The sequence below is a fragment of the Asterias rubens genome, chromosome 6 (genome assembly GCF_902459465.1).
Source record: "Asterias rubens chromosome 6, eAstRub1.3, whole genome shotgun sequence".
Classification (NCBI taxonomy): Eukaryota; Metazoa; Echinodermata; class Asteroidea; order Forcipulatida; family Asteriidae; genus Asterias; species Asterias rubens.
This window is the reverse complement of record NC_047067.1, coordinates 21,243,605-21,256,279: the sequence shown is the minus strand read 5'-3', so window position 1 is coordinate 21,256,279 and position 12,675 is coordinate 21,243,605. Positions and strand designations below refer to the sequence as shown.

Genomic DNA, 12,675 nt, shown 5'->3' with positions numbered 1-12,675 from the left:
TGACTGCAAGGTCCGACAGTGGAGAGGAAAGGAGTAAGGGAAGGGGGATTGGTGTTAAGACAATGTATATTGACTGTTTGGTATGGACAGAGGAAGTGGGAAGTGGTCTTATGGGTGCCAACGGTAAGACAACACGATATCGTCTGCTTCGTGTGACGAGGATAAGGACACTGAGAATTGTGGCCAGAGTTAAGAATAAACATATTGACTGCAAGGTTGGATGAGAAAGAGGAAAGGGAATTAGAAGTGGCAGACAATAGTATTAAACAATACATAGTGATTGTATTTATGGTCATGGTATGAGTAAGGAATAAGACATTATGGGAACAAGTAACAAAAGAAATTGGGGAAGACATAATTAAGATGTATCTCAAAAACGTGTTGTTTCATTGTTGGGGGGAGGAAGGTGTGGTACAAAAGTAGAGTACTTCAAAGTTTCTTCAAATCGCAGATCCCTGGCAAAAAATTGGTGGGTTTGAATTCATTCGGCACTAACTGAGAAGGTTTGAGTTTGTTAAGGTCTGTTTTCACTTCAATACACTTCCAAAGATAGTTCAAGAACATGAGAATATGATATTACTTTATATGCTCCCCACACTAGAAACTTCATATGTCCAAATCTTTTGAAATGGTTGTATATCTCAGGTCAATATTGGTATTAAAACCTCATCAAATGCACATTCTACCAATACCAAAAAAATCCCTCTCAGTAACAACTAAACATACCCTGTCAGCTCAAACAACTCACAATCGCCCCATACAAAAACAAATGTTTATTTATCTGGTTGATGGTCTCTCATTGTATCGGCAAACAGATAGTCTTTGATTGTTATGACATGTTTTCAGTGAATGTTCTGGTTGTCCCTGGATGGCAGCCAAAGTGTTTAGATGAGCTTTGAATAATGATTCGACTTGTCATCACTTGTCATATGTTGTGGTATAAAAACTATTTCTAGTAATGCTATCAACAAATGATTGTTTTTACTTGGATGGAAATGCGGCTATATGGTAAAGATCATTAAGACCACATCTCATAAAGCCACTAGAAATAGTATTTCAAAATAAAACAGAAGATCAGTCACAGATAAGATGAATATCCTGTGTCTTTTAGCCACAACTAGAGCCACACCCGGTTTTGAAATCATAATTCCCCAACAACTTCTCCTGACAAGCCAACAAGAGAAGAAAAAATCCAACTATGAATGTAGGTAATAACTGATGATCACGTATTTTACCTTGTTGAACTTTGCCTACCTCAATTCTAGTGTATTGTCATTCAGCCAATATTACTGTACGCAGCTTTTATAAAACAAACAGGTAATAATCTCAGTTATTAGTCAAGGCACTTGAAACGCAATAACACTTGACCAAAATTACCTCTGGTCTGTATAACTAACGAGGAAACCGTTAGGTGAATGTTGGGGTATGTATACCATTCCTGTATTTATTTAGCTCTCAGCCTAGCCCCTCGACTCTCCACTGGATATCTATACCATGTAGCTCCGATCCCGTAAATGACACAAGACAAGTTTACAATGTAGACCATGGCCCCAGTGGGAATCTACCTGTATATATATTGTATCTTCCCACTGGCAGTGCATGTTTTTTTTTAGGATTTACAGCCAACCAGAGTAAGACCTGAAAAGCAAAATAACTCTGGCCATGTATGTGGTAAATGTAAGTTATTGCTTACAAGGATTGTGCTTTAAGATGACACCACCAGGTCAGAGGTGTACAAAAACATGAATTTTTTTGTTATATTCTACTAAGCAATATTTAAAGCTTAGCAGATTTGCCCAGGCGCAATATTACCCATAGCTTCTGCATAATTCCTTTACTAAACTTGCGATAAAGTCTGAAAAACATGTTACTTTGTCAGATAGCCTCTAGCCATTCCAATTTCAATGTCAAGTTTTCAGCTTCTTTACACCTAGCATGGCGATACTTTTGAGACAAACTGTCAACTTAAAAAAACAAAATACCAAAGTTTGTCATCAGATTTTTCTTTACCTAATCAGCCCTATCAACATGAACTTTTACCAGAGAGTGTAAGATGATTCAGTCACCCATCAGCATCATCCTAGGGGTTAACAACCCTAATAATATAGCTAATAACAAAAGAGCAATGACCAGCAAGACAAGCTTCGGACAGTATAACGCAAAAAAATTGACTGTCAAAAAAAAAGCAAGTCGTCAGCGTTTCCAGATATTAAAACCATGTTGCTCTATGGATTAACTGTTATCAAATCGACAGGGGACGTGGTGTGACTTGAAAACCGTGCGTTACACCGTGGATATTAGGGGTCGTGAACTCATCAAGCAAGTCACGATTAACTAAGAATCAGCGGGATGTCTGCCCTGACGAAGTTCAGGTTTATGGTTGGAGACATTCAACATGTCCTGGGGTTCCCCTCAGGTCATTCGTTGATTGGTCCCTCATCACAGCATACCAAGATACGTTGACTATTCAGGTTGGGTCTGCTCAAAGAAGATTAATCCAATATCAAAAGTGTCAAGTGTTTTCTTAGCGCCGTTTGGAGAGGAGAGAAAACAAAGGTCTGGTGGGTAATATTGATAAAAACTGAGTTAATAATTTCTCAAAGTTTTGATCAAACTTGACTGAGTATCTGGGTTTTCTTGACACATACTATCTGACACTTTGGAAATCTTCAATAAATCTGGAGATTGCATTTGGTTCCAGCTTCTCGGAGAGGCACTAGATGGATACGTTAGATTGAAAAAAAAGTAGTTCTAGGATGAAAAAAATCAAACATGGTCACATGCTTTCTCGATCATATCTCGTAATACAACTCAATAACAACTCAGACCAAGATGTCACATTTGTCAGTTACTTCTGCTGATGTAGATTTATTTATCAATTACCACGGTAACAGTGGCAAGACTATCAATCAATAACATTAATACATAGCAAAGACCTTTATAATGACTTTAACATCAATCACAGTTACTACGGAAAAAATGAAAATTATTACAAAGTAAAAATAATTTTTTTATAAAACACAGTTTTTTTAATGCTGGTTTTTTTTTCCTGAACCAAATCTTGCACACCCAACAACCCAATAGTATATATCCAAATAAAATATTATGTCATCCATTTTGTGCGTTTCTAAGAATAATAATGTACGAATTTCATCATCCCCGCAAACACAAAAACACACCCACTATTCCACTAAATCGTTCCCTCACTGTCCCTCTCTCCTTAACCCAAACACCACCCTACTGGCCCTCACCACACTCGCAACAGACCCATTAACACATCCATCCAACGTTACCCCACTCCCCCACCTCAAGGGGAGGGGGGGGGGGAGACATCACAACTTCAACACCTGCACTCTCTAAAACCAGTCAATCCCAACAGTCACAAAAACCACACAATACACAAAAACAGCCCCTATCCACACGTAAATATTTTGCTGGGCAAAACAAAACACAATCCCTTCTGATTCCTCAGTTTAAGAAGGTCCCATCACCATTACCCACATCAGAAACCTCAGGCTGTACGGAGAGGTGCGGAGCTAAGGAGGGATGGGGGTTAACAAGCACACATACAGGCACCCGAACACCCACACATCACCTCACAATCTCAACTTTCACTCCCGGATGGATTGAATAAATTTAGGCACAAAGCTTCTATCTTCTTAAAGAATAACTATCTCCCTAATGTGAGGAGGGGTGAGAAGAAGAGAGGGTTGAAAACAAAAGCCAATTTAGAGGTATGATATTGGCAAGAAGGGGGCTGGAGGGAAGACTAATCCTTTGATGGAATACCAAGTAGGTTGCGTTGATGTTATTCATAGCATCAGTGTTATTCTGCCCCAGTTAGCCTGTTTTACAGTCACTGAATAAAGGGATCAATATATGGACTGCACCTTGGAGCCCCAACCCAGCAACTTGAACTTGAGCAAATTAACAAAATGTATTAGCTCTTCTTTTTAGAAATATTGTGCATTCGTATCAGGGAAGTAGCCCTGTTCAAGGGGAATTTCAGAGCCCAATTTCATGTAGAAAATGTGAGTCATTTTCCACTGAACAACAGAATCTGAGCAAAATCTTTTATCTGATTCTGCGAAAAACCAAACTTGTGGTTCTTTGAAAAACGACCATGTACATGACCTTTAAAGAAATTCAATTCCAAGTAAATAAATTGGAGCAATATCAAAGGTAATTTCAGCCTCTGGTATTGTCTGCAAGCATGAAAGCTTCAAACCCAAAGAAAATACACAAATGTATGAACTCACATCGGATAAGTGTATAAATGAATAACTTCCATTGAAGAACACTCCTAAACAGACCCACTGTATCAAGTTTCCCTGATTGATTAATATGCACTTCAAAATGTATTGCCAACTGCTGACCAAAGTTAAGCTTCTGTAAAAGTAGGAACACAGGTGTGGTTTTAAACACATTTAGTTTCAGTGTTGTGATGACAATAACGATAAATCCAAGACCCTTCAGGTAATTCGCAACTGAGTCCACAGTAAATACATCCATGGTTGTCAACTATCCGCACATTATGCAAACAGCATTGTATATATAAAAGAGATCATCTCGGATTACTAAGAGCCAATGGCAGTTTGGCCTTTCAAATGGCAGGCTATCAAAACATTTCAATAAAGCTTTGTTCCGCTGCGGGCAACTTTCACTGAAACTATGCTATCTTCATGTATACAACATGTACAGCCGCAGTCCGCCTGGCACAACATGAGCCTAGTATTTATAACCTTTCTGAGTTGAGGAAACAAACATTAAGATAGTTCTTTATCTTTTTATCATGTTGTTTCTATCAGACAAGGAACTGAACTTTCCGAGGCCAGACAGTGGATCTTGAGGAATCCTAAGGTTATTTTTCCAAGGGTTTTCAGTTCATGCTTCATCTAAACACTGACAAATGGACCTACAGAAAGTCTCTCAGACTAACTCTTGCTTTGTACTTGTCTGCAAATTCAAAAGATGTATAAAGCATCAAGGTATTTTGATCGTCTAAGAATAGATGAAACTAAGCGACCATAGTTTAATTCTAGCTATGCTGGGGGGGGGGGGGACACAATTTGAGAGAGTTGACTGTAGCGTGACGGCAGTTCCAATAACAGTGAGTTCGCAAGTACATGATTCCAAACAAACCGCGCTTCTCATTTAACACAGTACTACTCACATACCCGTTCAATCACTCACTTCCAGAGAAAAACAAACGGGAAAACCAAATCTTCTTTCACATTTTCATAAACAATCAAAGCATCCCTTGATACTCATTCACACACATATGTCAAAAAAATCACCTGTGAATTAAATAAATATTCCACTATAAAACTGAAAATTCAAACGAAACAAAAGCTTAGTAGATGTTCCTGCTGAACCGTTTAAAAAATAAAATTCACATTTTTAATAAATTATGCTATTATAGTGTAATATAAAGCTCTATTTTTTTTTGTACATGGCCATATATATTACATATTGGACACAGAGAAATATTTTAATAAAAATTACCACTTTTTTATGTTCAGAATTTACACATTTACATCGGCTAATTTTAGCTTAAGTTCATCGAGCTGCTTAAGCAGATAATATTGCTTAAACAATTTCTAGTGTTTGGAGTATTAAGCGGGGAACCAGCACACATCAACATTAACCATGACTATGTAGCTTGGCTGGGTTTTTTTGTCGGCCATTTTATGCTTAGCTAATTTGTGTGCTTAAAAGCAGCTCTACGAAACTGGGCCTGGATTTGAACCATATATTGCACTCTAGGATGAAACATAATACTGAATGTGACTGATTTAAGTTTCCCAAGTCTTGTAGACGAGAGAGACAGAGGTGTTGTATGGTGTGATGAATCAGGTTATGCTTGTACAGACACCTCTGACAATGCAATCAGAAACATGACCAAGATTCTAGATGCTGGTTAGGCTTAATCGACTCATTATGAGGCCATCATGCAGAACAACCATTTTAGGCTTTCAGTTCTGTGTAAGTTACAGCACTGGTATTAGCTTTGGGGAAACAGCCTATGTTTTGGAGGTTGTAAAACAAGATAGATTGCAGCACTGGTTAATTAAGGTCAACCTGCTGTTAAAAGCGCATTCTCTTTGTACCTATCAAGTATTACACCAATAGGGGAACTGACAGGTTGAATGGCTTCTTACTGGCACAACGATTAAATGAAAACTGCCAACTTACTGATAGCTCAGTTGGTAGAGCGCTGTCAAGTTAATCTGAATGTCGCAGTTTCAGATCCCGCTGTAGACCATTTTTCTTTGTTTTACCTAAATCTCTTTGACTCTCCAGCATTGGTACTGCTTACATTGTTAATGCAACTGTTACATTTAAGCTTCATGATATCCCTTGTATTGGTGGCCTTGGTATCTGGCTAACTATATAACACATGCAAATGGGACAGAACCAAACAGCTTAACTCCACCATTAATGTCCTGGATTGCATGTTATTTGCACAAACACTTGTGTGTCCTCTAAACTGCAGTTAAACCACTCAACATGCATGAAGGAATGTACATTTGTTACAGTGTGCCCTTCAATACATTTGAGTACATGCAAGTCATCAATAAACATCATTTACAAGAGCTCTCTAAAAAACATAATTGTGCAGTTATTTCTGTACAAAATAAAAAATAAAAATTCCATCCAGTACATGTAGAACCATCCACAAACCTTTGATTAAAGAGACAAATTACATAAAAAATTCTCATTCATTTTACATTATTTACACTGGTTGAAGTTAAATTTCGGAACAGGGACAAGTTGTACACAAAGTAGAAACCCCCACAAACACAGAGGGGTGGGGAGATTACATGGACAGGTGGAGCTCAATACTATTTTTTCGACCCACTGCCATAACAATTTGTATAAATAGAACATAGTTACATTAGATTTTGATAGTTTAAGCGGAAAGGGTAGTTTTTCAGTATTAGTTTCCAAGTACGCACACGTGTTAAGGAAAGATAAATCGTTCTAATCCTCAGGAACAATTTCATCTTGAACCTAACCGGCGACTTTGTCATCATATTACAGCCACACCGATATACAATGTACACGTCAAACAAAAAGTTGCCTCCGTGCAGGTATTTAGTTGCTTGTAAGGATGCAGCTGCATATTAAACAATAGTATTAAATGACAATGGCTAGGGGATGTTTCTCCTCTTGAGCCATAACATCTCAAGTGTTTGACTTTCTAAATTGAAGTTTAGAGACCTGTGACGATTGAAGCTTAATATAGATACAATATGCTAGTGTGCATCCACTGGGCAGGGAAGGAGTCCTTCCAAAAAATTTATAAACTTTTTTTAATTTTAGAAGGTCTATTGAAATGATGGCCTTTCCACCTTATGATAACCCCAAGTTAAAGATTTCAAGGAGCTTCTGTTAACAGTATCTTCAGCACTGAATAAAAGTCTGACAATTCTCATCTATAACTAGATCATGGCTGAATAGTATCATTCCTGTGCTTAAGAGAAGATTATGTCGGATAGTTTTTAAAATAACATTCACCCTTTAATACAAATGTTTTGTAGTTTGTGACAAACACATTTAAAATTGAAACACCCTAACAATTTTGTCCTTTGGGCTATCAAGGTTTTTTCATCACTGTGGGTGGTGTTTTCTTTGTGTCAGTCTGTTAAATGTTTTTGAGGGGTGATTCTGACACTCTATCAGACACTTTTGTTGTTGGTGCAGGTTGCATTCTCTGGAGTATTATTTTTATTCTTTGAAGAGCGTAATTTGATTTTGTCTTTTTTTTTTAATGGACTTAAATATTTTTGGCACTTAATTTATTTTACAGAGACCATCTCACTACTTGACTTTAAAAGCTTGGACTAATGATCATTTGTATACATATTTACAGGTACTTACAGATAAGCCGCTTTAAGTGACTGATTGTTTAGAAACAATGTACATTAATTTTACATCAAATTTACATCCCTCCTTTTAAAACAATACGTTTACACAGGATCCTCTCGTGCACCCCGATGTTGCCCTGTGTCCAAATGGACGTAATACCCGTTATGCGGTCGCATTCCGTTAGGGTCATTACTGTTACAAGACTTTAGAGAGTTGCGTGTACGGCGAAAGCTGGATGTTCGCATACTGCTCTGGCGCGTGTACATCACATGACGTGATGAGCGTTTACAGAACATAAAAGTGATGTTCTTGCGAAAGTTTTCACCAACGAGGGCGTAAACAATAGGGTTGATGATGCTGTGGGAGTACATGAGTGTCCAGGTTATGATATAGATGAGTATCAGAGCATTACTAGCGTCCTCCTCGGCATCAATGGTGCTGTACACCAACTGGAACACGTAGAACGGTAGAAAGCACAAGATGAATACAATGATGATACAGATGACTAAGATGGCCACACGCCGTGCGGCACGGCGCAGCGTGTTCTTTGAATCCTGCATGTTGCTTGTGAGGAGGTTCTGCAGGATGAGTAAGTAACAAATGCAGACTATGGTAAGCGGAACGCAAAATCCAATGATGATGGTGTAGATAATCCACCATCTTGGATCATCCTCATCATTAGAGGACACTCTAGCCAAGCAGGTACACCATCCATTAACACAGGTGTGCTCAGTGTAGATCCACAACGGTAGGGTGGTGAGTATCGCCACGCCCCATATCATTGCACAGACGATCTTGCCGTTGCGCAAAGTACGAAAATTCATAGACTTGATGGGTAGGCAGATTGCAAAGTACCGATCGATACTCATGATCATGACGAAATAGATGACGAGGAATTGTGTCATAGCGTCATAGGGTACAATGAGACGACACATGAACTTGCCGAAGACCCAGTGGTTGACTCTGAGTTGGTGACCGAGGAACAGAAACGAGATCATGAAGAGGAAATCGGCTAAAGCAAGATTGAGGATAAAGTAGTTGGCCAAAGTCTTCATGTTGGGGAACCTCATTAAGATGAGTATGATGAACCCATTACAGAGGAGTCCAACCGTGCCCAGTATACAGGTGACTATAAATGATATTTGCTGTAGTGACATGAGAAAGCTATTGTCCGGTGGATGTCCGGCAGGGGTAGTACAGTTTGCACAAAACATGGGTGTCAGAATATCGGAATAACCCGCTGTGGTCAACATGATGCTGGTTGATTTATCCATTGGTGAGCATGAAACACAAAGTACTAGCGGTCAATTTCAAATGGTCAAATGATGGCTGCTGAACTTCTCCTGGTAGCAGCTGTTCCTCTAAAAAAAATCAAATGGCAAGGTCTAGGACTTAATGTCAAGTGGAAAATAATAAGTTTGGATCTATATAAAGGGTAGTGAAATGCTCCACTCAGTGTCAATCAATAAGAGATCCCCCACAAACAGTGTTTTGTTCAAATTGAGAAAGTCAGGGTTGGATGTTGGTGTGTTTCTTTTTATAAAGTGCCGGCTTGTAACCATAGACAACTGAAATGAACAATCCCTTCATCAACCAGTTAATAGCTGTTTATTTTCAGTGAGCGATACAAAAGTGACCCATGGAATTGGTTGACGAAGAGGAGATGAGTTACTTGTTTTCTTTGTTCCAAAGTACGTCATCAAACCATGGCATGTTTTAAAGGCACATGACACATTTGGTAATTGTCAAGACAGTATTCTCACTAAGTGTATACCAACATGCATAAATAACAAATCTGAGAATGTGTTATTTTTATTTTTATCGATTGGTCACTGAGGTTGCAAGAAATAACACCATTGTTTCACAGTCTTTCTCAGATTAAAATATTTTATATAGTTAGAAGTTACCTCTTTCTCAAAAATTATGTTACTTCAGAGGGATTTGTTCTTCACAAGGTTTTATAAAATTAATAGCTCTCCGTTGCTCGTTAGTAAGTTTTTATGCTACTATGCATTTTAAGTAAATAAGTCCAGTGTCTTTAAGGGCACACAAATGTATTACTCTGACAGTTTTTTTCTTTATTTGCCCCGCTGTACATACAAAGAATTAGGGTCAAGAAGAATAATGACATGGATAACTTAAGAAACACTTACCCTAAGTAGGGTGAAACTCTCCAAAGCAACGAGGCGTCTCTATCAATTACCAGCTTTCATTATCACACTCAACCCTCTTGATGAGATGCTAGAAGAACAGAATTGTTAGCAAGTGTCGCCGATCAACAACCCCTTGAAGTTTTCAACTGAAGAGGACCAGGTTCTCAGCCGTAAAGCGAAATAAGGCGATCAAGAAGATGTATCCCAATCAACGAGGTTTGACAAAGGAGTCCAGTTGGCTGGTGTTGCCGGACAATAATGATGGAAATTTCATTAGTGTCTATTTGCACAGTCGGACAGAGTTCTTACAAATCGTTAGCTCTGACTGATTAGATGGCGAGTAAGCGACTGTCGTATGACACAGTTCGATAGGGGAGGGCCGGCACATCAATGTTCACAACTCAAGTACAGGAATTTGTTCGCAATCGGGCTATAATAGATCCGTGTTGACCTTTGTATTTGCAGACAAACAACTATGGGTCAATGGTGCGTCTGTATTGAAAGGATTTGTTAAGCGTTCTTGTGTAAACACAATGATTTATTTCAGTCCAGAAGACATTTTCAGGAGTTTGTTATCCGGTTTGTATTTAAAAAAAAATTCAGTAGGGGGGGGGGGGGATTTTTTAAAGTTGATGCGAAGGTTAGAAGTTTTGTTCTCACAAACTGTGGTTACTTACAACTGGTGAAGTTCTTGTTATGCCGGATGGCCGAAGTAACTCAACACTTTGTCCGTTTCTAAGATAAGAGGAGCTTTCCTCTAGTTACAGAGACCACCCTCTGAGTTACATCCCAAACCAGCAGTTGGCCGAAGAAATCCAAGTCTCTGTGGTGATGTAAATAGAGGTGAAACAGCACGGTCCTGTGGCGAGACTATCCTAGTCACTCTGAGTATGTAGTGGTCACACAAACCACAACGGGTCGCTTTGACTGTTTTCCTACTAAATGCACGCTTTAATAGTTACACAGCATGGGGGAGAAATATTCAGAGCTTTGAGTTATAACAACACTCCTCACACTCACCGACAGTTCAGATCGTTTTACAAGTTCTGCAGACCAACAGGATGAGCACTTACTGAGACGTGATGAAATAGTTTATTGTTCTCTTCAGGCTAGGACAACGCAGCGTGGAGTAACTAGACCAAACAGTACTCATCACACTGTGAAACTCCCTGGAAAACGTGTCAATTTAACGATGACGTCCTGCGGTGAAAAGTTTTCCTTGTGCCAGTTCAATTTCAACACCAGAGTTTTTGTTGTTGTTTTTTGTCAGCTCTCTATTCTTCTTGCCAACTTGAAGTCAAGCACTGACAATTAAATCCGTCTGGTTTACTAAAACACATACCAAACATGCTGTGTAGACATTGTAGTGGTCTAAGTGTACGCTGCTTGTGTACATACTGAGGTTATAGCTTTCTCCCACGATGTGTTTTTATCTTAAAAAAAAGAAAAGAAACAGAGAGCAGACCCACCACCCACTCAGTTGTTGTATTGACTCTCCGTTGACTTAAGTCCACTGCTTAGCAGAATGGTTGACTTAAACCGATTCGGCTGGGCTGAATCAAAAGCTCATGATGTAACTGTAGAAAACCTTTGGCTTATCACAGACAGTTTTTCAATCGTCAGAACGGTTTTCAAAAATCCAAATAACAGAGTGTTACAGTTTGGTGAACATACCAGCATCAAGTCACACTCCACAAGAAGGGAGGATTTGGACTCGGAGAAACCAGCTGGAAAACTTGAAAATCTACAGCTGAGATCTGTTGCCGTTTCCACTCTGAAATCCTCAGGTTATTGCTGAAGTTATATATTGCACAAACACAAATTCTACTCCATAAAAATCAATGTGGTAACAATGCCACTTCTGGTGTTGTGTACTGTAGGTGTGTTGGCACAGCCTTGCCGACACAACTTCATTTACAAAAGATTGACTGAATGAAACACACAGGGAGCACCCGGCTGTATATATACACACACTGCAGCCCTCATCAAGCCTGCCCTCAACTTGGGCTATAGGTTAGGCGGACAGGTTAAAAGGGGCGGGACTTAGTCAAGAAAGTTAATATGCAAAGTAGTTGTCACTGCACTGGAAAGAGTCATTCATGATACAGGGGTGTGCAGGTTTTTTTTTTTTTTTAGATGGGAGGGGAATGGTTTGTAAGTTGCCACAGGTTGGGCTCCACAACTGCATCAACCATACTACAGCAATGACGAGATATTATGTCCAAACAATTCCAGTGAAATTAAATTTTGATGAGTTTTAATTATTGAGTGTGTATACTGAAAAGTGTGTATAGCAGAAAAATATCATAAATGAGGTCGGTCAGAGATACGTACATTTACTTTAATAATGCCTACTGTACATGGCAAGTAGAACTAATTTACAAAACATGTTGCAGATTATCTAATACTATGTGAAGGACAAAGCTACATTCAATCCGATTATAGAGGAATTTCTTATAAATGCTAATGTGTCATATCAATTTACTATGGTATCAGATTAAAGCTGCTTAGCCCAGCTTCAATGTTATTCATGTTTGTTCAGGTGAGCTGTTTCTGTTCTGTCTTGTTTTTGTACTCCTTTTTCATGAGTGAGTGTTGGTGTGGGGAGGGCAGGGAAATAGTTGTTACTTTAACAAATAATGATAAAACA

At 38.8% G+C, this 12,675-nt stretch overlaps 1 protein-coding gene across 1 annotated transcript; it reads right to left on the bottom strand.

The window, feature by feature from the left end:
- Window positions 1-5,706: 5,706 nt before the first annotated feature.
- On the bottom strand, window positions 5,707-11,942 carry LOC117291489 (somatostatin receptor type 5-like). Its single transcript, XM_033773226.1, has 2 exons — window positions 10,026-11,942; window positions 5,707-9,233 (listed from the first exon to the last, which is right to left on the bottom strand). Exon 2 carries the CDS (start codon window positions 9,144-9,146, stop codon window positions 7,974-7,976), a length of 1,173 nt encoding a protein of 390 aa, XP_033629117.1. The 5' UTR covers window positions 9,147-9,233; window positions 10,026-11,942; the 3' UTR covers window positions 5,707-7,973.
- Window positions 11,943-12,675: the final 733 nt, after the last annotated feature.

What these genes read in the sequence shown, in the direction of transcription:
- LOC117291489 (XM_033773226.1), bottom strand. Translation starts at nt 9,146, where the DNA reads ATGGATAAATCAACCAGCATCATGTTGACCACAGCGGGTTATTCCGAT.